Source organism: Triturus cristatus, chromosome 4_1 (assembly GCF_964204655.1).
Source record: "Triturus cristatus chromosome 4_1, aTriCri1.1, whole genome shotgun sequence".
Lineage (NCBI taxonomy): Eukaryota > Metazoa > Chordata > Amphibia > Caudata > Salamandridae > Triturus > Triturus cristatus.
In genome coordinates, this window is record NC_140585.1 from 403,147,097 (window position 1) to 403,172,904 (window position 25,808).

General features: G+C 45.6%; 1 protein-coding gene across 4 annotated transcripts in view; it reads left to right on the top strand.

Moving 5' to 3' along the window:
• ARFGAP3 (ARF GTPase activating protein 3) overlaps positions 1 to 25,808 on the top strand; it is a 419,690-nt gene that overhangs the window by 103,843 nt on the left and 290,039 nt on the right. For all 4 annotated transcript variants that reach the window (XM_085652495.1, XM_085652493.1, XM_085652496.1 and 1 more), the window contains exon 2: positions 19,984 to 20,102. In XM_085652495.1, the coding sequence (XP_085508621.1) occupies positions 19,984 to 20,102 (119 nt within the window). The remainder of the gene's footprint in view (positions 1 to 19,983; positions 20,103 to 25,808) is intronic.

The following is a 25,808-nucleotide window of genomic DNA, read 5'->3' on the forward strand; positions in this document are numbered from 1 at the left end:
GTGTAATTGACACCGCTCGCGTTGATGCATAAAGGGGAATTCCTTACTAGTGAGCCGGCGCTTGAAGGGATAACACCCTATGGGGTAAGATATAATTAACTTCTGGGACACCCCAGGCGCTTATTAACCCCTCAGATACCTAGGGGGTAGTCCCACTCTTTTTTTAAATTGATACTTACCTGACATATTCCCCTGGGTAAGTGGGGGAGTTTTGTTGCCTGGTGGGAATGGAGTCCATGGACTATGATGAGACTGGGGACTATATGGAGGAAGAGGTTACTTACCTCCCCATCGACGACCAGTTCTGTGAGGTAATAGACGCCTCCATCCTCAGAGCTGTGTCGCAAGGCGTATTCCCCCCCCCCCCGTTCCCCCCCCTCTCCCCCCCGGAGAAGAGATTAGCGGCACTCCAGGCGCAGTGTCAGCAACCCCCACAAACCGAGGAAAGATATTAATGGGCCCCTGGTCCCCCTACCTCCAGGGTAGGTATTAATTCCGCAGGCGACCCCACCCCAGAACATGGACAAGCGCAAGCAAGCGGATGACCCCGGGGTCAATCTAGACGCCTTTGCATGCCTTTAAAAAGGCTTTTTTGGATACCCAGCCCATCCCAGAACTGTAGACACCAGGCACTTAAGGGACGGGTCCACGGTCACAAACACAGTAGGACCAAGGTGAGGAAGATGGTTCCCCCAACACTTCTGATGGGGATGAGGACGGTTCTCGACCGTGGCGCCAGACGACGGCCCCCTTGGGGGGGGGGGGGGGGGTTGGACCCTCCCACAGACTCCAGTCTCATGGCGCAAGATTTGTGGGACCCGGATGACCTTTTACATCCGAGATCCGCCGACTGGTGCCCCGCGGCCAAGGTGGCGGCCTACATGGCCATCCGCCTAGGGAAGTCCTTAAACAAGCAGGTGAGGGGTTGTTTGAAGGCCGAGTGCCCCTGGCCTTCCTTTAAGGGGAAAGTGGCCGTCACACCGAAAATTGACTCCAAGGTGGCCACTTTCCTCGCCAAGTTTGTTCGTGACCCCAAAAAGGGTATTGACCGGTCCTGGCGTTCATGTCAGGATAAGCTCCTGGTTGTCGCTGGTCCATTGGCTAAAATCATGGACATGGCAGATGATGCCAAAGCCTATGGTTCCCGGATTTCCCCAGAAGTGTTATCAAACTGGGCACAGAGAGCCACTATCTTCCCGGGGAACGCAAAATGCGCGATCTCTACAGAGGCGCAGGCAACTTCTCATTAAAATTGACCCTAAATTGGGGGAGCTCTCCACATCTTAGGCGGGAACGACAGCCCAAGGAAACCTGTTTGGGCATCCGTTTATTAAAGAGTTAGGGAAGTTTGTAAATACGTTAAATTCCCTTGACACGGCACAATCTTCCATCAAGTGGATATTTAAACCCTGTGTTTTTCCACAGACGGTAGGGGGCGCTCGTCCGGCCATCCTTTTCAGGCAGCCTCCAAGGGTGGCGACTCCAGATGTGGTCAGTGGCAGGACCCTGGCAAGTTTGATAATTTCTATCAGACAAAGTCTTATCCCTATTGCCATGGAGGCAGAGGCGTTCAAAGAGGCAACTTTAACAGTAACCAAGGTAAGAGTGCAAGACCCAACTGGGATTTCGATTGGAGGACTCTTGTCCCTTTTTCAGGTGAACTTAGAAAAGCTGTCCTCGGACGCATGGGTGATCCAGATGGTGGGGGTTTTCCATATCAAGTTTTACAGAACTCCGACTCAGACCCACCCACCTGCTCCTCTGTCCTTTCCTCCCGAGCAGAAGGAATTGGTAAGCTAGGAGCTGGACAGCCTTTTGCGGAAAGGGGCTGATGGAGCGGGTAGTACAAAATTTTGTATACCCCCCCATTCTGCCTGTTCATACTAATTAGAATAATCTATTAATTATAATATTATTAATGTGTTTGTGTAAAACTCAATCAACCTTACTAATGTATGAAACATGCGTGGGATTTGCATTTTGCATGGCTAAAATTTGTAATTATCCTCTGTACGCATAATAATACTAGAAAAATAGAATATCGCATGATATATGTTGCTTTTGTGACGTTTTTCGTATGTTGCACCAGATGACATCACTGGGTGAATATGAACGCTTTAAATGTCACCATATGCTAGATAATTACAAGCACATAGGGGAATTAGTGAGGGTTTAACATTTTATTTGTTATTTCTATGTTTTAATTACTTTTTGTGTTTGTTTTGCTTAAGTTACCCTTTGGGCCTAAAAGACAAGATGGCCGCCTAACACACACGACGCGACGGCTACCATTCCACGAGGTTTCAGACCAAGTGCGCATGTGCGAAGCACCCATACCAGTAGCCTCAGCCTGACCCAAAACACGATGAGCCTTAGCAAGGTCACGATGGGACGCCTGCCAAGAGCTCTGACAATGGACATTTATAAAAACCGTCTGGATCATGCCTGACAATATGACATCATAGACTTTGGGAAACCGAATCGGATGATCTTAACCAACCAATTGGAAGAGCCCAAACTAAGCAAATGTTACATTTTGTCATTACTTTTATTATAAAATACGGTAGAATAGAGAGGGAAATATCTATCTGATGCTGAATGACATATTTCCATGCTGACGGAGACGACGGTGACACTACGTGACGGCTGTGCTCCTGAATCTGACAGACTGAATTGCTGCCAATTTATTGATTAACTACGGACTGTCGAACATTCTATGGGAACTGATCGATATTGGCACGTCTCTGGTCCTTGACCTGATCTTTGGGACTGTAGCGTGCTGACGACTAAATTTGATGACTTAGAGGACGACCGATAGCCAGAATAGGTAAATATGGTGTTCTGTGATTTGCGTAATGATTAAAAATTTACTAGATGGAACTAAAATGCTTGCATTATTTAGATAAACAAATTATTGATTAACAAGAAGATGTGTTTGGTCGTTCATTGAAAGGGAGCAGTTTGAGAATTTTGAATATATATTTAGCTGGACTAAATCCCTAAATTCAAAACAACTAATTTGATCTGTCGACTACGTGGAAGGAGTATCTTGAGGTTTAGGATTAAGATGTGCAGTAATAAGGGTATTAGTGTATAGAAGTGTAAATAAGTTCTCTTTCTATAGATCATAAGGTATTCCTTTCATGTCAGTGCTTGAAAACAGTCATCCCTCCCGCAAGTACAGGCCGGTGGAAACGGAGTGTGAATGTTGGTGTTATGTGCCCCACCAATGATTATACGTGTGAATGTGTTAATGTGATATTTGGTCTGTGACGACGGGAGGATATATATATATATATATATTTGATTCCCGTTACCCAGGTTTCCGCGCCGCAACCGGGCGATGGTGAGATCAGCCATCCATCCCAGAGGCTTTATCAGCAACCTCCTTGTGGTAGAGACGAGGGATGGCGGACAACGTCCGGTCATCAACTTAAAGACTTTAACTCTTGGTTACTCTACAGTCACTTCAAGATGGAGGGTATTCACCTCTTGCGGGATCTTCTCCAAATATCTGATTGGATGGTCCGCCTGGACCTGAAAGACGCTTACCTGGCAGTTCCAATCTTTCTTCCGCACAGACATTTCCTTCAGTTTGTGTGGGATTCTCAGGTTTTCGAGTTTACCGCCCTCCCATTTGGTCTGTCATCAGTTCCATGGTGCTTAACCAAACTGATGAGGCCGGTTGTGGAACATTTACGGGCCCGAGGTATAAGACTCATTACTTACCTTGATGATATATTGCTCATGGATCAATGCCCGGTTCGCTTAGCCATGCACTTGTAGATGGCGATAGAACTTCTGGAATCTCTGGGGTTTGTGATAAACTAAAAGAAATCGTACTGGCCCCGTCACAGTCAATCGAGTTCCTAGGATTTTTGGTAAAGTCAACCGAGGCAACTCTGTTTACCCCTGCGCAAACTGTCCAAGATGCGTCACAAATTGTGGAGGACCATCTCCAAGTCCCATGTATCACTCCGTCATCTAGCGCGTAGTGTTTTTTTATTTTTTTTTCCTGGCCCCCTTCATTACAGGGCCCTTCAACGTTTAAAGATCGATCACCTCCGGAAAGGCCTCTTATTCCCAAGTGGTTCCATTGTCTCTAGAAGCAATAGAAGAAATGAACTGGTGACTAGCCAACAAGGAGCCCTGGAACGGTAGAGCGATCTTCGGCTCTCAACCCAACTTGCTAATTGAGTCAGACGCCAGCGGCTCCAGATGGGGCACCCGATGTGGAGAGTTCTCCACCGGCGGAAAATGGTCCTCCACCGAACGGTCTCTGCACATAAATTGTCTGGAGTTGATGGCAGGTTTATTCGCCATCTGCTGTTGCAGAAGGTGAAATGTTCAGTCCTCCTCAAGATGGACAGTGTGGCAGCAATATGCTACGTCAATCACCTTGTCGGACCTCGCGCGGACCCTGTGGGAGTACTGTTTTTCCAATCAAATCTCTTTGTCAGCGGAACATCTCCCGGGAAGTTCCAATCAGGTGGCCGATTGGCACACGTCACTGGAGGGATGCCAGCCTTTGGAAGCTGGATCCCCCAGGTCTTCCGTCTGATTCAGGACAGATGGGGTCCCTTTCCCGTGGATCTCTTCGCATCCCGGCTAGACTTCCAACTCGACAGGTAGTGCGGTTGGAGACCGCTCCTGCATGCAACAGCCATGGACGCCTTTCTCCAGTACTGGAGAAAGGAGCAACCTTATGCCTTTTCCCCCATTCGCCATGATCAGGAAGCTGACGGCTCCGGTGCACAGAGCAGAGGTGGTGGTGATCACTCCGATTTGGAGATCACAAGCTTGGTTTCCAGCGATAATGGAACATTTCTGGGACCGAGTGGGAAAGTGACTGATAACCTCAGGAAATTCTGGGCGGGAATAATCCTCGCCTCCGTGTCCTTAATAGAATTGAAACTTTGCTTCATATCTACTCGAATATTTTTCATTCTATGGCTGGTCTGGAGGCGAGGATTATGCTTGTTCAAAGCTTCTCAACTACCTGAGAGGCCATGTCCACACTGGTTTGAAATTAAATCTTTTGAACCTGTAATCTGAAGACCAGTCCGTGGCGTGAATTATATCCTTGAGGCGGACCCAGAGTGAAAAAACCTTGGAGGCCATAGCCCCTCTGACGGGTGGGTTCAAAAGTGTGAAATGTCAATACCTTCCTCCTGCATGACCCATCTGATCCATCTTGCTAGGGTGGGGGAAGAGACCACTTTGAAAGGTTTCCTGAGAGAAATCAGTTACTGATAGTCTCCGTGGGGACGATACTCATCTGCTATAGTCTCAGAAGCCTTCAGACATAGCACTACACACAGCTTGGGATGTTTATCAAAGGCAGGATACGATATTATCCGGGACCCTGACTTTATGCACCTAGAAATATGGAAGGTGACTCCTTAAGGGTAGGTGGGAGGGTAAAGACCCGACCAGGAATGTCCAAAGCACTCACATCAGACACTCTCCTACAGGAGACCAGGCACAAGCGCATGGCAAATTTTGCTGATAACTCCTTCCTTGACAGGTATTTGTTCAATTGCCATGACTTGAAGAGGAATAATACTTTGTTAACATCCCACTACTTAGAGTATCTGGGTTGCGGTGGAAGCAAAAAAAAAACCAACAAATTCCTCATGAGCTTGCAGACAAATGTTCGCCCACCGCGTCCGGGGCATGGCCCGCCGAAATCGCAGACCTGTACGAGTTGATAGTATGATATGCCAAACCTTCTGAAGCGAGGAAGTTCAGGATGTAGACCACTTCACACCCCATGTGGGATCATGATCTTTCCTAAAGCACCAACCCACCCACCTGGACCAGGCTGATCTGTAGGATTTTTTGGTGTCCTCTGCCCAGGCTGCTGCCAAAATATTTTGAGCTTCTGATGGGCAACGTAGTCTCCCAACGTTGCTGGAAATCTGCCAGGCCATGAGGGGCATCCGACTCTGTAGGATCAAATGGTGGAGACCTCCCTGGGGATCCCCAATGATATTCTGATATTTGGGTAGAAGGATTAGAGAATCCCAGGAAAGTTCCAGAAGAACTGGAAACCATACTTGAGACCTCCGATAGGGCGTGATCAGCTTCACTCTTGCTTGCTGTCTGCAGACCTGAGCTGAGAGGTGCATTATCATGGCGAACGACGAAGGCATAAACTGCCTGTCGACCAGTCTCCGAGACAGGCATCTGTGGCTGCTGCCATAGGGTCCAGCTTCCAACTGAAATATTTGGGAGGTTGATGGTCAAGGCGAGAGGCAAAGAGATCTACCGGGAATGGGCCCCAAAGGGATTGCAGTGTCCGGAAGACTCAAGGGTCCAACTGCCAGAGGCTCATATCTGCCCATGCCCTGGCGCACCAGTCCGCGATCATGTTGGACGCCACAGGAAGGTGTTCCGTCGACACCGAGATATTGCGGTCGAGGCAAAATGTTCAAAACCCCATGGCCATATCCGCTAGCTCCTTGGATTTGGTGCCACCCAGGTGGTTTGTATATTAGACCGCCGAGACATTGTCCATCTTAAGGAGAACACTGCAGCTGACTTTCTTTGGTCCAACATTTGATGGGAAGGAGCCCTCCAATAGCTCTAGGCAGTTGATGTGGAGATGCTGCTCATCTGTGGACCACTATCCTCCTGTAAAGGAGTCCCCGCAGCATGCACCCCAGCCTGATTTGCTGGCGTCCAATTCTATAACTATGTCCGGGGATGAGCCAAGATCGTAACGGCCAAGTATGCATCCCTTAGATCTAGGCGCACAATCCAGTCGTCTGAGCACAGGAGGTTGCACAGCAGGTGGATTCCCTCCATTTTGAAATGGCGGTAAACCAGCCAGCTGTTGAACTCCCTTACATTTATGACCGGGCGCTGGCTCCCGTCGGTCTTTTCCACCATAAAAAACATTGCTTAGGAAGCATCTTGGGTGAAGATAGGCGTGGGCTATTGCCCCTTTACTTAGGAGATCTGCCACTTCCTTGTCTACCAGGGCGGTTTGGGCTTTGGCAAAGACGGGAGGATACGGGCGAAACTCCTGAACCGGGCACCAGTAAACATTATGTGGAACCCCCTGATGGTTTGGAGACTCCATGAATCCGAGGTAAAGGCCTCCCAATTGTGCGCGAACAAAGCTAGCCTGCTCCCTACATGCAACTGGGGGGGGGGGGGGGGAGAGAGGCAAATTCTCACCTGCCTGGACCTGGAAGTGACCTCTGGAGCCTCGACCTCTGTAGCTTCTCCTGGACTTGAAGAACTCCCCTGCTTGGGCTGTTCCTGCACTTTCTTGAAGCTCCTGGAAGGGGCTTGGGTGTAGAAGCAGCCGGCTGAGTGCCCCCGGTCACAAATGGCCCCCAACGAAAACCTTCACATGAAATTCATTGAGACTTGCGCCTTGTCCAGGGATTAAAATGTTGCCACAAATTTACTCAATTCCTTTACAAACGGCTCCCCGAAGATCCCCCTCCGTGAGAGCGAGGTCCCCAAGTTTGGGGTCAACCTTCAACAGGAGGGAACGCTGCCTCTGTTGAGAGAGCGCAATTAGCTTTGTCCAGGAACACTATGGCACGCTGAGCCCAGCCTGACACAGACTCTGGAGAGAGGGGGGAATTGGAGGCCCTAGCGGGCCACATGCGTCCAGAAATTTATCCTGGCACGTCTTCCAGGACCTGTCTATCCCTTTCTTTGGGTCACAGATGTATTTCTGCAGAAACGTGGCTATCCTGGGATCTATTTCAGAAGTGACCGCCACCTTACCAGCAAGGGTGGGGGCATTCTGCCTTAAGGCAGGCCCTAACCTATTTCTCTAGAGGTTTCCTAGGGTGACTCACTACAAAGTGGACGACCTTATCCCCAGGGACCTATTCCGTGGAACGTGGGTGCAAAAGGTAATCAGGGACCAGCATATCTGAAGCGGCTTCCACACCACTCGCTTGGGAGGGCGCTAGGGCCTTGAGGGGCCCACTTCATCAGTGGATTCACTAGGGGACTCCTCTCCATCGTCCTCCCTGCTTTGCGGGGACAAAGGGGCAGCCTTGCCAACTTGGTCAGCGGGGTCAAGGAAAGGGCAGGCTAGGAAGGCCTTCTTAAGGTGTTGAAAGGTGCCAAGATCAATGGCTGACTCTGGTTTGCGCTTAGGGGTGCGGGTAAGGGAGGGGTGGTACCCCTTCAAGGGGGGGCTGTCAGCATAGGCGATCTACATGAGGCGACGCTCTAAGGGGCCCATGGACGCCGCCACCGCCTGATGGATAAAGGCATCCACCGCCTCACAGAATTAGTCATCTGGGGGAGGACCTGTAGGGACGACTCCTCGATGTAATCCCCATCCATGTCAACTAAAGGCCTTACAAGGTGGGTAGGCGCTGAGAGAAGGAACCCTTGGTAATGGCCTCACTGCCCAGAAGTCTGGCGAACGTAAGGCTTTTGGTGGCTGTAAAAGCCTTACGTTTTGGACACGCAAATATGTTGGCACAAAACCGCCCGAGCGGACTCACCCGGTCTGTATGGGCATCCCGGATGTCTGGGCCGGGCCCCGATGACTGCCTTAAGGAAGGTAGGCACTGGCCTCCTTAGGAGCTTCCCGCTCTGATCACAGCCGTGGGCCGAGCCCGAAAGGAAAAGTTACCGACCCGCTTAATAATGGGCGTTAGGCTGATTGTTGAACAATTACCGACCCGTTTGTTTATGGGCGTCACAACTTCCAGGCGGCTTGGGCAGAGGCTCAGTGTGGGTGCACTGCTGTCCGATTTGAAACTGACCAGAAAAATGCAGGTCACCTGCTGAGCAATAAGACGCCGGTCGCACTGTGCGCACGCCCTCTAGCGGCTCCCGGCCGCTGCGGTGTCGGCCCAAGACTAAGTGTTGGTCCCGCTAATGGAGCGATGAAAGACGCTACCTCTGTACGAACGATTGCAGCAAAATTTCCGCAGCGTAACTATAACACCGTCGAATAACAGAAATGACAGGAGGAGCAGGGAAAGAAAGAGGACGTTTCCCAGAAGCCTTGTGCCTTTGACGATGTTCAGGGTTGCTGATTGGTTCACCTTTGTTGACCTTTTCCTAGGATCCATGGGAAAGATAGTTTTTTTTTTTTGGCTAAAGTTGAACACTGCTGGATATGGAAAATAAAGAAAGTAGTGCATAATCCTTGCCTCTGGTCCTCCCATAGAATTCATATCTGATCTTCTTAGGGAATTAAAGACTATATGATGTTCCACAGATCAGTTAAAGAGCTACTCTTCTGTTTTTGTGGCGTTGCCTGTCTCCCTGAGGTGGTCTTGTCATTTGGCTGTTTAGTGCTTTCTGCATCAACTTTGCTTGAATTGGTTTGGACTTGCATAGCAAAAATATTACTTTTAGAAGTGGGTATTTCTTCAAAAACAATTCTAGGTGGGTTGCTCTTTCCTAACATACCACTTTTTGAAATTAAGGCACATGGAGAGAAGATGAAACGATAAAACCAGGATTATGCAATCTGGTCAAATCAAGGTACTGTGATTAGAAGTGGTCTGGGACTGTATCTTTGCGCCGGTCGAACACGATTTAAGGAGCCTTGCTTGCCTATGGTGCAGGACGTACTGAGCACACGAGAGAGTTGCTCTGTTCTGAACTGCATTGCCCAGCAGGCCTAGCCAGGGAGAAGGGGCTGTCTTTGCACCGGTCGGGTGCCACTTAAGGAGCCCTGTTTGCCCATGGTGCTTGACACGCTAAGGGCATGGGAGAGGTGCTTGGTTCTGAAATGTATTGCCCAGCAGGCCTTGCCAGGGAGGCTGAGGGACTGTCTTTGCGCCGGTCAAGTGCCATTTAAGGAGACTTACTTGCCCGCAGATTAAAGACTAGGTCAGAAGCAGGCCCGACTGCATCCATCCGTGGCCGACGAGGCTGAGCTGGGCCACCCCCCATTTATCTGGCCCCAAAGTTTGGTAAGTTTGCTCTTCTGTATTTTTACTTATTGTCCTCAAAAGATGGGCAAGAGGAAAATAATAATGACAGCTGGCACAAAGGACAGTAATACTACTACTCCGAATTCTATTGGAGGTTTCCTCACAGGGTCGATGTCCTTGTTAAATAAAGAAATTGTTGATGTGGAAGAAAGACTGGGGCAACCCAGTGGGTGGTCTCTGAAGTTCTAGTGACCGTGGAAATGCCTAGAGCTGATATAATAGACACTCTACTGGTTCCACCTCCGTCATTCCCCAAATCTAATCCTTGCTTCTCAAATACCGCCCTTTCCCCTATTAGAAATATTTTGTTATCAATAACATGCCCCCCGTCTACCAAAAAGAAAAGTGTCCGGTCTTGAATTACCAAGCAACTGGAAGATAATACAGCGGGGAAATTACCTATCTTCCTATGTCCAGTCCATAAGTCAGCGTTTTATAAATATGGAATTCGTAGTTAAATAGGCCTTAGAGGGGGCGACTCAGAAACTATTACATGCCAACAGGCTAGAAGATGAACCTATATGGGCTACTTTATGAGATTAGCCAAAAGATAAAGCATGTACCCCTCAAAAACAACTCTCTTGGTGATGATTCAAGCAAATCGATTGTCCCTGCTAGCGGCAGAGTAAGGGCATCTCATGAAGAGGAGCCTCTGATAGAAGAACAAAGACAGCAGTTTTTTTAAGGGGTGTTTTGCCTCTCCCGCCAGGGGCCACACCCTGTGCCTGATTCTAATCTGGGTCTCGGGCATGAGGCCCACAGCAAAGGAATCTTGTTGGGATCTCAAAAACAAAGTTATTCATTGGATGGCACAAAAGGTACCCATGGCAAACCTGATGTTGGAGAACATTCTGATGGCTGGTTAGGGAGCTAAAAGAAAACGCGTCAGAACGGGACTGCATAATTGGACATTTTAGAGATCCCTATTTGGTTGAGTTTAAGGTGTTTCAAAACCTGTATTTCCAGGGTGCCTGCTTGAGGAGTGATATGAAAGTAGTTAAATTGGTTCATTTTTACAGACCAGACTCTTTTCTTCCCATTTTAAATCCTAAATCTTTAGAGGATCTGACAGAATGCCAGCTCAGTCACTCTGTTCCAACCAGTTATCTATTTGCACCCTTAGAAGGTATGGATGAACTTGATTGACTTAGATCATCACATAAATCAGACTCTATACTCTGAGGGAGGTTTACAGGTTCATATAGCACAACCATTAAATAGTGTGGAGGAAGATTTTGGTCAAGAAATACCCACCTTTTCAGAAATTTTCTGAGTTTCATGAAATATATCTGGAGTGGCCCACAAACTAAATTTTGATGGCTGGGTAAAGTATGTGAATTAGGCCCAGAGAGTATGCATTCACGAAATCTGGCACACTAACCTATTTAATGTGGATGGATTCACATCCTACTGTACTGCATCCCCTCAATACAATACAATATGGGTAGGGCTAAAGGTGACCTGCTTGTCTTGGTCTCGGGTTGCAGTCAGTAACTGTGACATGCCAAATATTAAACATTACACCCATTAAGCAGAATGGTACTAAAATGAAATGGTCAGGCGTGAACCTCTCTAAACTTAGAACCAACTTCGTAACTAAGAATATAGATGTTTTCCTAAGTGGCCTTATTCTTGACAATAACCACGAGGAGATGTTGGAATATCACCCATCCATCACTAATTCTTTAAGCCAATCTTTGACTAGAAAGATCAAGATCAAAGTGACCGAGAATAAAGGTTGGTTTAATCAGACTTACTCCCAGGCTTGTCATAATCTTATTAAATTATTACACTTGATTCCTAGGTATTTATCTGCTATCCGGGCCACCAGGTTTAGATTAAGAAGGCATTAAACGATAGGAAAAGAGAGCTTCAAGATGAGGCAGCAGAAACCAAGGATAGTACCCTTTTCTGGAAGACTAGAAGTGCTCCATTGTTTATCAATACTCCAGGGTCCAACCATACCTCTTTAATAACTGCAGCAGACTGAGTGGACCATTTTGCTTCAGTTTTTTCTACACCTAAAGTATTAGGCATAGAGACTACGACTCCTTTGGCATTTCCGTCAACCCCTGTGTTTTTACGATGGACGAGGTTATGAGGGCATTGTATAAAAGCCCAATGGAAAAGGCTCCAGGTACAGACAGAGTTCCGGTGGATACCTGTAAGTCTCTCCCTGTCTTATGAGCTTAAGGGTATAAATGCTGCAGGGCTGGCTTTATAACTCCATCCTGGTCAAATTCATTGATAGTGCTTATTTTTAAGAAAGATTCCAGGAAGCGTGCAAAATGTTATTGACCCATCTCATTGCTTGACTTTTCAGCTACGTTTTTGGTAACTATCATTCTAGAAATACTGGAAGCATGGGCGGAAGCAAATAATATTCTATCAAATGTTCAGTATCGCTTTAGGAATGGTTTGGGGATGGTTGAGCAGTGCTCAATCAGAACCTTTTGATAGAGAAATATACCAAGGCCAAAAAAGGTAGCCTATATATGTGCTTTGTGGACCTCGGTTGCACATTTGATTTGGTCGACCCCAACAAAATGTGGAAGTCTGTGGACTCTCTTGCGGCCCCAAAGGATCTAATTCTGTTCCTAGCATATTGTAGTAATCTAACATCGAAAATACTCTTTGGGTCTCAAGGAGATCTAACACAACTGTTTCTAGATCAGGAGGGGGTTCGTCAGGGATGTGTTCTAGTATCTTTTCATTTTTCTTTATATATAATCGGTAATAAATTACAGTTGCTCGATGCAGACACCCCTAGAGTAGGCAAGTGCACTATACCAATTCGTCTGTATGCTGATGATGCAGTGTTACTGACTGTAACTCAAAAAAGTCTGCCGAATCTGATCAACACCTTTACAGATTATATGGAAAAAGTTTTTTTAAGAATTGGCCAAGGAAAAACAAACATTTACTGTGAGCTGTGGTACAATTGTGTTCCCCCTTTATGAAAAATTGACAAGACCTTCCCCTTCTTTAAAGTAACATTTGTTTGGCTATTTAAGAGTACAGTTTTTTCTGATGAGGATTTGGAACTATCATAGACCAATTAGCATCCACAACACATCCAGAAACAATAAGGATATCTTTAGTTTTGTGTCTAAGCTTGGCACGAAGACTATTAAAGGGATGTTGGTCTTATACAATGCAAAAACATTTTCAGCAGCCACATATGGTGCTGGAATTCGGGATGTGGGGGATAATGAAACATTGCAAAAATAAGTGAATACGGTGCAGGGATTTGGTGTGTGGGGGATAATGAAACGCTGCATAAAACAAGCGAATACGTTTCTAAAAAGAATCCTGGCATTCACTCAGTGCCAGAAACCATTGTACATGGAGAACTGGAAATTAGTTTTTTGTTGCATGTATTGGAATCTAAACCTCTTTGCTTGTGGCATTTACTCTAGGCATAAACTGAGACACAATTCACCAAAGCAATTCTCAGACTGCTTAGGGCAACACTAGGCCCATAAAATTCCTTGGCTGAGGCATATTAAAATTGCCCCAAAGAGGCTTGATCAAGCAAATAAGGATCTCTGGTCACACCCTGAGAACATAAGGTATTCCAAAAGGGATCTGAAAGATCACATATTTAGAGTGTGTACAGAAAAGGAACCTGCTTGATCAAATTAAATCTGCTGTGATGAGATGTATATCATTAAATTCACATTTTGGACTCCAACTGTATTTTAAGTTTGCTGACTCGTCTGGAAGTGACTCAAGTCCCGGCATAGCGCCTGGATACCCTCCCGGGTGATAACCCATGCTATAGACCTGCCACTGAAGAGCCTATGTGCGCAGTTTTTTAACTGCCATGTCGACCTGCCAAGTACACCTACTTGCCAGGCCCAAATCTTCCCTTTTATCAGATGTAAGGCACACCTAATGAAGGCCCTAGGTAGCTCCATGGGCATGGTGCAGTGTATTCAAAAGGTAGGCCATATGGTTTTAAGTTTTACATGTCCTGGTAATGAAAAACTGCTAAATTCGTTTTTCACTACAGCAAGGCCTATCTCTCCCATAGGTTACCATTGGAGCTGCCTAGTAATATTTTACAAGTGCATCTTCCATTAGGGAGCTGATAGAAAATAGGAGTTTGGTGCCCGTGTACTTGCAATTTACATATCATTGCATGAAGTTGGTTTTTAAATTATAGTTCTGAAAACGCTACTTTTAGAAAGTTGCCATTTTCTCACTTAACCATTTTGGGCCTCTGCCTGTCCCTAAAACAAAGTGAGCTGAGGGGTGCCCTGCATATCCTGATGGCCCATCCCCAGGCTGATGGTCATTCCTGAGCTACAGATGTAGGAGGAGTTGAAACTTGCACCACTCACAAAGAGCTGCCTACCCCCATGTAGTGTATCTGGAGCCAAGAGTCAGGAAGGACAGGCTCTTGTGCACTAAAAAGGTGTTTTCTTTTAAGTCTCCCTACTTCAAAGGCCAAATTGAGTATAAGTACTGGACTTCCGACATCATATACTTAGAACACTTCTGGATTGAGGACATTCTGCCAGGAGGAAGAGCTGTGTTGCTGACAGGAGGGGCTGCCACTTTGCTGCTTGCTTTATTGTGCTGGCCTGCAGCTTGCTGCATCTGTCCTGTAAGTGAGAGGACTGGACTTAACTCTCTACATCCTGCTTTCAAAGTTACTCCAAAGGCTTGACTTGAGCTTGCCTACTGTTGTAAGTCTCAGGGCCATCAAAAGCTTCACCTGCAGCATCAGGGCCCCTCTGCTGAGAGCCCTACTCTGCCAAGTGGTGCCAAATCCAGTTCTGGGCCCTTAAAAGTGTGTTTCTGTGCTGAGAAGATGATCAACACATTCACTGCGATTGTGACTTTGGCGCCGCTCTTTGACACCGCGCCACTGCAGACCGACTCCGCAGCAGCGCTTCCGAAGAACCACCAAAGAGAGGGTCCCGAGTATTGCGTCACTGACGTCCGTGGTGCCTAACTCTGCTGCCACACTGGTGGCCCTGTGGTGTGACATTGACATTGCAAAATCGACATCTCGTGGCCTGACCCATGACACTTCATCAACCCCCGCACCACCAGCGGAACTTGCGCCTCACCGCCAACGCCACATCACCTCCCCTGTGCCTTGCAACGTCCCGGGTGTTACAGGCTCAACGACTGCACACTGCCTCCAGGAGCTGATACCTCACTTCCTTCAGTGATACCTCACCTTCATTGTGCTTCGTGCCGTTCCGAGCACCGATGTGCCAATGACATGCGCCAACAGTAAGGAACAAACGCCGGACTGGCCTCCGCGATGCCTCACCTCTCTGGCACTTCACAATGTATTTGTTTTGTCCTTGTTTCCAAGGTACTGTAACCTGGATCTGTATGACTCCATAACAGGCTCACGCTCCTTCACGGTCGACCCCGATCTTTGAGGTTCAATTTCGTCAAGCACGTTGTTATAGAACCCCGTTAGAGCTATTGTGTTGCTAAGCGCTATAACTGCATTTAATCTTTGAAACTTTGTAACTTGACTTGTTTATGTTGGAGTTATGTCATTCTGGTCTTGTTTTATTCAGATAAATATTTGTGTGGAGTACTTTTGTGGTGTTTTCTCTGTGTTACTGTGTACACATTTCCTCTGAGGATAATCCTGACTGCTCTTGACAAAAGTACCAAGTGGGGGAGCACGGGTTATTCTGAAGGTGCAACTTACTTACCCTGACTAGAGTGCAAGTCCCTGCTTGGACAGTGTGCAAACCACTGCCAACCAGAGACCCCAGTTCTAACATCTTTTAACTCTATTTAGTTTCCTCATAATTCATCATCCTGTTGCATTCCGGAAGAATGGTGGCTGTGGCCCATTAACTTGTAAATGTCCCTGTAATAACATGTCTGAACAATCAACCCAGCATGTAGCACTTTTTTGCGGATTTTATATTGTGCATAGGAGGCAATATTTAAAATCACTGTTTTTAAAAGAAAGCCTATATAGCGATCAGGAGGCATTTCAGAGTCTTCTAGAAATTATACAACAGTATTGCATCATGTAGCAACAATGTTTACGTGCGAAAAAACTTTGACCCATGTAGAAGACGAAGTTGCTTAGGTTCTGCAATTTTAAATCTGTCTAACTATAGAGGACATAGAACATTATTGTGCTAAAGAGATTAGGGGAATCTTTTTATTATTTTGCAAATATTTTATATAAGTTTTTACTTTGTGCATGCTGCTTCATATTTATTAGTAGATACTTAGTTTTTATATTACTAACAATATGATATTTTATTTCCATGTGGTGTAATGGAAGTATAAGTATCTTGATCACGTTTTATTGAATGATGCGATGCTGTTTGATGTGATGCTGTTATAGTTTATTATTTTATAAACCGAATAAAGTTTTATTTGATTTGGTCTGCTGGCTACACGCTGGTGATTTAATCCTCATTCTGAAGGTCTTCCATAGAGGTGTAACACAATGATTAAAATGAGATCCTACTTTTCGAGGGAGTGTAACATTGTTTACCATGGTTGCACTGCGAATTATGTCGAATTGCAATGTTTGAAGCAATTTTAGTTAAAAAGTAGCCTTGTTTCTAGACTAAAGCCAAACTCAGTTGGTCTTGCCTTTAATGGACGCAAAAAACCGGGATACAAATTCCGGCTGGCATTGACCAACACAGCGCATGTGTTGCTTGAACATGAAATACCTTTAAAAAGCAAGAGAAAAGAGGCGTTTGGCAAAACAGGGACAGTTGGTTTTATTAAACAATACAGCGGAGAGAACAGTTCCAGGCATATGGTCTGAGGACTATCTCCATTTACAATCAATCTGAGATGTATTTATATACAATTTATTGAATGCCATAAATGGTTCTGGTAATCCTTATGTGGAAAGGCAGCCTTTGGAGTCATAAATCAACTTATTCGATGGGGAATCCAGGTGGGCATCAATCTTGCGTGAACACAATGTGGCTAGTGGGTAACGTGTCCAGATGTCCAGTATGGGGAGCGCATGATAACTGCGTGTGCTATGTGTGCTGGCTCCTGATTCACTACATGTTCCTAACTTATGTGGCATTTGACTGTATGGTGTTTTGTGAGCGTGCGCACCCCTCTGGCCATGTGTCCTTTATTGGAGTCAATCTCCCTAGACCATTGTGATGTCGCTGCACTTATCTGTGGGATTGATCTGGGATTTCCTGTTTGTGTGTTTGTCTGCCGGCTACGTGCCGCCCCACCTGTGACTTGTCAATTAGTGACCTCAGGCCTAGGTCTCAGAGCCTGCCTGACAATGTATTTCTGAGTCGGGGTGACATGGAGTTCATAACGGGCAAATTTGTTAATGAAGATGCAATTTCTTTTTTATATACATGAATGTATTGTTCTTCATATTGACGTTGACTTTCTCAATGTTAACTCATGCAAGGTGAAGGAACAGGCACTTTGTCGTGATTTGTCATGTCTTTTAGGATAGTCTCATCGATGTATAGCCCATTTTACATACATTATCCTATCCACCTGACTATAACGATTTTAAACAGGTGACCGTTTAAATGTAAATGTGTTGTACTTGTATAGCGCACTGTTACCCTAGGGTGTCCTGGCGCTGTACTCGTACCGCTGTGGGACCCTTCCTGGATTTTCCCTGTGAAATGTCCACTCCTGGGCACCCCCAAGGTGAAGCCAGGCATCCCAGCGCTGTTGGGGCCGTTGTGGAGATTAAGCAAGCTATTGCCCAGAGTTGCAGAGTGGGACCCATGATTAGAATAGGCACCGAGGCGAGAATTAACAGCTCCGAGCAAATTGAGCCCAAGACCCTCCGAGGCAGGAATTGAACCCTGGTCCCGAGCCAGACCTCTGCATCAGGGTCTGCCGCTCTAACCATTGAGCCACACTCTACCTAATAGCTTGCTCCTGTCTCTTCTACAATAGGCTCTCAATCTTCTATCTGAATCCCTGTACCTGACGTACATAAATGTCCCCAGGAACGGCAGATTTATTCTGTATAAGGGTCACCAGAAAAGCAGTGGTGATTGTTTTGAAAACAGATTGATTCTAGAGGAAAACCCTGAAGTGACCACTTTAGTATAAAAGACCCTCACTCCCCCCTAGAAGTTAGAGGAGAATTCCTTCCAGGCTGAGACGGGGGTCCTGCACGCCAAATCTCAGTCACGCAGCGGTCTGACATCCCTTGCGGGTTGTCATCCTCTACGCAGAGACTGGGTCCTTCATTCCAAACCATCAGGTGAGGGGGCTGATTCATCCTTAGGGGTTTCTTGGCTATAGATACACATAGCTATACACACACATACACATTCAGGTTAGGCTAGATCCATTTAGGCAAATTAGTTGGGGTGCACATTTTAGGAATATGCAAGTGCTACTGTTTTTATCTGAACTGCGCATGTTCATTTTATTAGTACTATTGTAGAAATGTATCTACGATTTACGAAATTGGTACTAGCAATCTTTGTATGCTTCTGTCTCCTGATTGTCGCAGCACATATGTTTTACACAAGGCTGTCGCTGGTCCAATAAATACTTATTGAAACGTCCTAATTGCCATCCTGTGTATTTTCTGAAAGAAAGCAAGCACGAGTGTCTGAGCGAAACGTATTGTACTGTTTTCCATGATCCCTGAGGAATCTGGGTTGTCATGTTCAGTGGTTGCCAGAGACTACCTACACCACTGTAGGATACAGGGGGGGGTGGTTGTGGCATTGTAGAGCTAGCTGGTCTAATGGCTGACATATCCTGTGGGGTGTCCGGAACTGGTTGGGACACCAAGCCCTCAGTTTAGGTCATCCAAAACGCGAAGGTACTGGGGGATCCTAGGAACTACACGACCGCTTCTGAGTCTAAAACGGTTTGGGCAACAGAACATTTCCTTACGAGTAGATAGCTGACCGCTTGTTGGAAGCACTCATGCCACTTAGGGGTTTCAATCCTGAGCTCCCACAGTGATCTTCCACTTAACCTCTCAAGATCGGACTGTTCCCTTCCACTCTGTCATCATCACCAGAATTCAGTGTCCTTTTGGCAGTGCCTCCATGGCTTTGCGAGCCGTTATCAAGCCACCTTTGTTTTCCTAAAGCGTGAACCAATGATTAATTCTATGTTGTGCCAATTAAAGTAAGCTCCTGTTTGTTTTTTCAGTGAAAATACAGGCTATATAAATGATCAAATAGTGCCACCTAGTGGCACTTTGTGATTAAATGTGTACATTAAAAATCCTTCGGCTGAACTGGTTTTCTAAGGGAGGGTTTGCTGCTGTTTTACCTGCAACCAGAATGTTATTTTCAAGTGGCTCCATAGATGTAAATACTTATATTGATAGTCTTAACCCCAGTTTCTTGACTCGAAGTCAGTCCCCCTCCCTGGGACACCGTGATTCAGCCTCCTTCCTCTCCTTTGGAACACAGGCACATTGGCTCCTCCCCTTGGGCCAGTAGGACATTTTGATTTGGCCTCCTAGTTCGTCACAAACTGATTAGTGCCATGGGAAACTGTTATTCATTACGTCAAGACGTACTTCTATTTTCTTTACACTCCGCTTCAAAGTCCAAAGATAACTTCTTCATAACCTGATTGTGGGGAAAGGCTCAATCTCTGTTTTGATTTCCAAAATAATTTCATGTTTCCTAGCCCATCCTTCTGAATATCCTGCTTGTTCCTGTGAATTTTATGTAGTTCACAGAATAAGGCTACTTGTGTTGACGCCTCGCTGCGCCCTAATTTTAGAGTATTGTGTACATATAGATACTGAGATGTGTGCCCCACTGGATCCTCGAAGCGCCCCACAAATTATCATTTTCTACGAGGATTGATAATGGATTCTAATAGGCTCGGTATGGTTTACAGAAAAGTGCTGAATCCACTTCTGTGTCACTACCTACACTTCTGTCCACTAACAGACTTTTGGCTCGATGCGTGGGGTACGATTTTGTAGGGTGCGATTTTGTAGGGTGCTGAAAGCTTGGCCAATGTATGCGCTTATATGTTTAGAGGTTAATTTCATATTAGAAAGTTGGTGCAGACTCAAGATGTAACTACTGATGAGATGTTTGTTTTCCAGGCATGCTTCGACTGCGGAGCCAAGAATCCTAGCTGGGCTAGTATCACCTATGGTGTATTCCTGTGCATCGATTGTTCAGGGACGCATCGATCGCTTGGTGTTCATTTAACATTTATCAGGTACGTAGTCTTCTGCACTTGAATATTATCAATAATTTGCAACTAATGGAAGGTTCAAAGCTGCTGTGGTTCACCTTATGTGACATGGCAGAAATTCGTAGACTTGCATGCATTTTGAATTCTAGGGCACTGTAATAGTGAATAACCGCTCTGGGTCTGTGCTTAGAACTTCACTTCCATAGATATTGATAAAATAATTTCACAAGAAATTTGTAAATCTCCAATGTTTTGTCATGCAGTACTGTCTTCAAGATGACTTCTCACTTTTTGGGCTCATTTTAAAAATTGAGAATGAATAGGTATTTGCTTTGTATGGAGGGTGCAGGGGATGCAATACAACGTACCGCAGAGTACTAGAAGGTTGGACATTTTCGGCATTACGTTTACTGAAATTTCCAAGCACCATAATTTGTATTTACTGCTTCTCATTTAAAACAAGTCATTGTGATGGCATGTGCAGAAGGAGAGCAAACACCATATATTAGTTAGGAGGTATAAGGGAATCTACAGAAAGCTCCAAGTTGGCTACTAGACCTCAAAAAGGAGATCAGCAGACGAGGAGAAAGAAGGGTTGTTGAGAATGAAACGGTTTAATGTGTAGTCACAGCAGGTTAAGGAATGATACTTCTCCCAGACCAACCACATACTACTTATCTAATTTGTACTTTTGAGAGAGGAGTACCATGTTACCCTTCATGTCGGGCAATAATGTTTTACCTCTTGATATTTTACTGATTCTTGCTAATTTGCTGCCATGAACCCTCATCTAATTGAGCAAGCATTCACCCATTGGTCTGGAATGACAATATCCCAACCAGCGAGGAGGAGGCCATGCTGCTACTTGTACAATTTGTATTGTACTTTGATGCAGCAGATCAAGTTTTGTGCAAAATAAACAATTAGACTAAAGGTTTGCTCAATATCAGGGATTCTATTACCGTTCCTGGGCCTTGAAGCACTTTTTCTGATGGGGTCTCATGTTCCAATGCTGAATGTCTGTCCTTGTGAAGGTTAGTTTAGTGCCATTTTATTTAAATCGAGACTTGACTTGTCAGACCAGAACATTCAGTGTGCTGTACTAGTCTCTCTACCTTTCCCAACTTGCCAATGTGACTAATCAATGTGCCTTGATATGTCACTCTCCATTTTGCTAGAGTGTGGTCCAGATTTCTTTGATGAACCATACACCGACTCCTCCGAAATGTGAATTAAAATCTTATCACAAGTTAACCGAAAATTCGGTAGCATTGCTTTCTTTTCTAAGTGGTGTGGACCAGCCTTGGGAAAGCAGTCCTACTCTCCTTTCCTATTCCCCCTTAAGACAGGCACAAAGGTACACCATTCTGAACTGCCAGGATGCAGGTCCAAAGCCCCTGCGCATCTTTCATACTTTCTCTTTCAGAGTGGCGAGCTAAGTGGAGCCCTTGGACATTGTGCTGCTATTTCTCTGTACTTTCCGAAATTACAGTTTTCTAAATGAGGGTGTTTTTGGTTTAAAAGCAGTTTACCATTCCATGCCACAAAGCATTATCTACTGGCCTCTCCGACCTTTTCATGTTTTTTGAAAGTGGTCAGCAAGTATCTCGTAACAGGATCCTCTGATCATCAATGTGAGTCATTGTGTTGCACCTGTGTACCGTTGGTATCCTCGACAGTTGTGAATGCAGTAAAGATACTCATGTTGGGACATTTTAATTCTCCAGCATTGGACCATTCATAAAATCACATGCTTGAATCATTCCCAGTTCTCGAACTGGGAGTCACACAGTAAAACTCTTAAACAGTACAATGCTAAACATAGCGTATGAAGGCTATAGAACTCTAATTTTAGTAACCTATCCATATCCTTTAAAGGAAACCAAACTCCAACCAATCAGGTCAAATCATCCTCTAGAACACTCCCCACAGAGGCTTCCTTCTCTTAGATTTTCTACTGCACGGCGGGTAAAGGGAGCCGCTCCTGAGCTCTGCTCAGTTGAACTATTCTTTTTACTGAATTCCGAGCGATCATCATTACTGCAGTTTATTTTAATAGCTAGCACCTTGCTGGACAAATATGACTGCCTACAATGTCAGACCTGACAAAAAAATGCCTTTTCAGGCTATGTGGTACCTGTGGGATGAAGAGACTGCATTCTGAAGATCAACACAAGGATTGCATATACTGGCTCCAACCATCTTGCAAAGTAAAATATTGCGAAATCTGCCATACTTATTCTTCAAAAACCTTGAAAGGTAGAGATGGTAGATTATTACTATGGCTTCAAAAGCTAAAAGCGAAGAACTCAGTTTCTGAGGGAGCTAGTGAGGACTCTTCTTAATCTGCTAAGAGGGTTCATAAGAGAGGGAGAGAGAGATCAGAAATTCAGCTACCTCAGTAACCTCGCTTAAAGACTCACCATGGGTCTTCTAAGGAGCGAAGTCCATCGAAAAAACACACCTATAAACATAGAAAACGTGAGTTCTCCTCAGTAAAATTGGACATATCAAAATCTGAGCCTACCCCATCCTCTCCTCTGGTTCTCATAAAATAAAGAAAACGTTGTCCGCACCGTAGACCGAGAAATTGTTGGCGAGCGCACACTATGAAAATTTGTCTTGGACATTGTCAGCTGCAGCATCTACCACAACCCCAGTGACGACGGTGATCGTTCAGTTCACCAACGACAACAACCACGTCGATGACCACACAACCAACTGCTCCTATACAGTCGACGGTTAAGGTAGTTACTACGTCGTTGCTGCTAATACCATTGACAATTCAATCAATACCATCAACTAAGATGAGGACAAGTCTGACAACAATGGCCCATTTGGTGTAGCTCCTAGTCCATCGCAACTACCCGTTAGATACAAGCAGGATGAAGGAGTTGATTACTATGGCCAGGATTATTATCCCTTCCAACAGGCGGGGCTATATTACACAGACTAATTTCAATCATATCCGTAACACCAGTTTCAGGAGGACATTGTGTGTGAACCAAGGGTACTAGTCTTAGACCTACGACTGATGCTAACAGACTGTCACAAAAGATTCCCAACTACATTGGCCTCACCAAAGTACAGTATCTGCTCAGCCTCTGCATATACAGCCCCCAACTCCACAACGCCTTGTAATTTGCCAACAGCCTGTTCTCAAAGACATACACCACAATCAAAAAATGTTCCAGCGGATGAAATGTCTTCAGAGGAAGGAAAAACTAGCATTAAAAATGCAATAGGTCTCGCCTTTAAGTTAAAGCCATTTGCTTTGCTATACAATACCATTAGCAAAGCAAATGAATAACTTAATTACAGGCGAGACCTATTGCATTTTCAATAAAAGCTGAAACTGGGGGTTAGCGTGAGAAGCTGGCCCTGTGGGCAGTATGAGTAACTACAGCTGAAAAAAATGAAAAGGACACCGGTGAGGAGTAAAAGTAGCTGGAGCAGAGGGTCAGTGTGAGAAGCTGACACTGGTGAACAATAAAAGCTGAAACTGGGGGTCAGTGTGAGAAGATGACACTGGTGGGCAATCTGAAGAGCTGGCTGGGGATCAGTGTAAAAAGATATACTAGTAGGCAGTATCAGGAGCTGAACCATTTGGTCGCTGTGAAAATCTGACAATGATGGGCAATATTTGCTGGAGCTGGGGGTTTGTGTTCTGAAATGGAAATGGGACTGGCCTGGCGGGCAGTCTGAGATGGTGAAATTGACGGGATGCGTAAGGGACTTCCATTAATGCCCACTCCAGGAATCCGGTGGGCAGCATGAGCGAATGGCACTGCAGAGCTGTGTGAGACGCTGGATCTACTGGTCAGTGAACGATATGGCGCTAGCTCCTCACGTGAGGCTCTACCATCGGTGGGAAGCACAGGAAACATGCACTTCTCTCTCTTCTGCGCCACTGCTGACCCAAGGAGGATCTGGATATTGTCAGTATCAGGTCTCCCCGGCTCTCCTTCACTTGCCTGGAGCAACGTAAAAGTTAACACGACCTCTTGCATACTTTTCTGACATACCTAAAATCACCCCAAATCTCACAGAAAACTAGCACAATTACCTAAATTCCTAACGGCAATGATTACAATTAAAGAAGCGCCCGGGTTTAGATAGAAAAATTATCGGTAAATGGGGGCGCAGGTGACAGCAGAACCAACACAGATGTACGGGGAGGAGGCTAAGCAACCCGTAAGGCACATGTAGGGGAAAGCAATATGGCGGGCATGGATGAGGGGGGAACAACACAGGTAAAAGGTGGGCGGATGCAACACAGACAGTGCAGGTTTGAGAAAAGCAAACGTACGAGAAAAGCAACGTGCAACTTACAGGCAGAAACATAAGAGATCTAACCGCTTCCCAGCAATAGCCCTGTCCCTGGCTGGCAGCCCCCGGCTCTGCTCTGTCTCCAGTGCGCAGTGGCGCGGTGCGGTCACATGGCCGTGTAGACACCCTGTAGCTTTAGAAAAAAAAAAGCGCTGCATACGATTTCGTCTTTATGGGGCCATGTGTTTAAACACATGGCCTCATAAAGATAAGAAAACTTTAGCGACGGGAGGAAGTCAGACGAGCCCGTCCAAGTGGACCGTCTGAAAAATGGAAAAGTCTACGTCACAAAGTGCTCTTTCCCAATGGCTGGCCACCGTTTAGCATAAACGGTGACGCCAGCCAATGGGAAAGAGGGGCAGGGCTTGAAGCCCTTTACAGAATTCCCTCAGAATCATTAAATCTCGCTGAGCGAGCTGCGCATGTGCGCAGCCACGCTAGTCGAGACCTAAAAATGCAGACTGGGGTGATTATTTACTTACGGTTCCATTGTCTCCAGTGCCACAGCCTTTTGACTCTCTGCCGGATAATATAGGTGATTTCATATTTTCCTAGAAAGAGTGGCAAAAAGATTTGAACTATTGATGACTCTGAAACAGTCAGACTGTTTGTTGTGTGATTTTAAAGAGGCATTTCGCAAAACAATGAGAGCTATTCCAATCTTGGATTATATATGGGCGGAAGACGTTAAAACAATGAAAAGCCCGGCAACAATAGCTGACGTCTTGCCATTTTTGAAAACGAAATAGAAGTCTCTTAAGTATTACCCAGCTTGTCTAATTGGACCCCGGAAGCCTGACTCAGCAGTAACACAGGCAGCTCAGCGCTGTTCAAAAAACCCATTAGTGCCTTTATCTGCACCGCTTGATATTGAAGGAAGACACTTAGTTAACATTGAAAACTTGTTCATCTATGTCAGCTTTAACAGTGAGAACTGCTAATTCATAGGCATTACTTGGACGTTATGACCATCAGATGTATTCATACATAGCACCATACATTGACTGTTTGCCAGATGATATTAAATCAGAAACCAGGAAAATCCTTCAAAAAGGAGAGCGAGCTTCTTCAAATAATTGACTCCGCTATGGACATTGCGTCCACTGGCTTTAGACAATTAGCAGGAGCAGCGGTCCTATGAAGACCAGAGTGGTTGAAGACCACTTCTTTCAGACCTGAAGTGCAGAGTAAACTTTTGAATCTACCATATGAGGGTAAAGCTCTTTTTTAGAAAGTATGTTGACAATTAAAGCGGATGCTGATACGGCGAAATCCTTGGGTACTGTGCAGAATAGCAGACTACCTTTTCGTAGAAGTAGAGGTCAGTTTTCTTATAGGGGAGGTTAACAAACATATCAACTTAATTTACAGCAGTTGCGGAGGCCTCGTCTAAATTGAGAG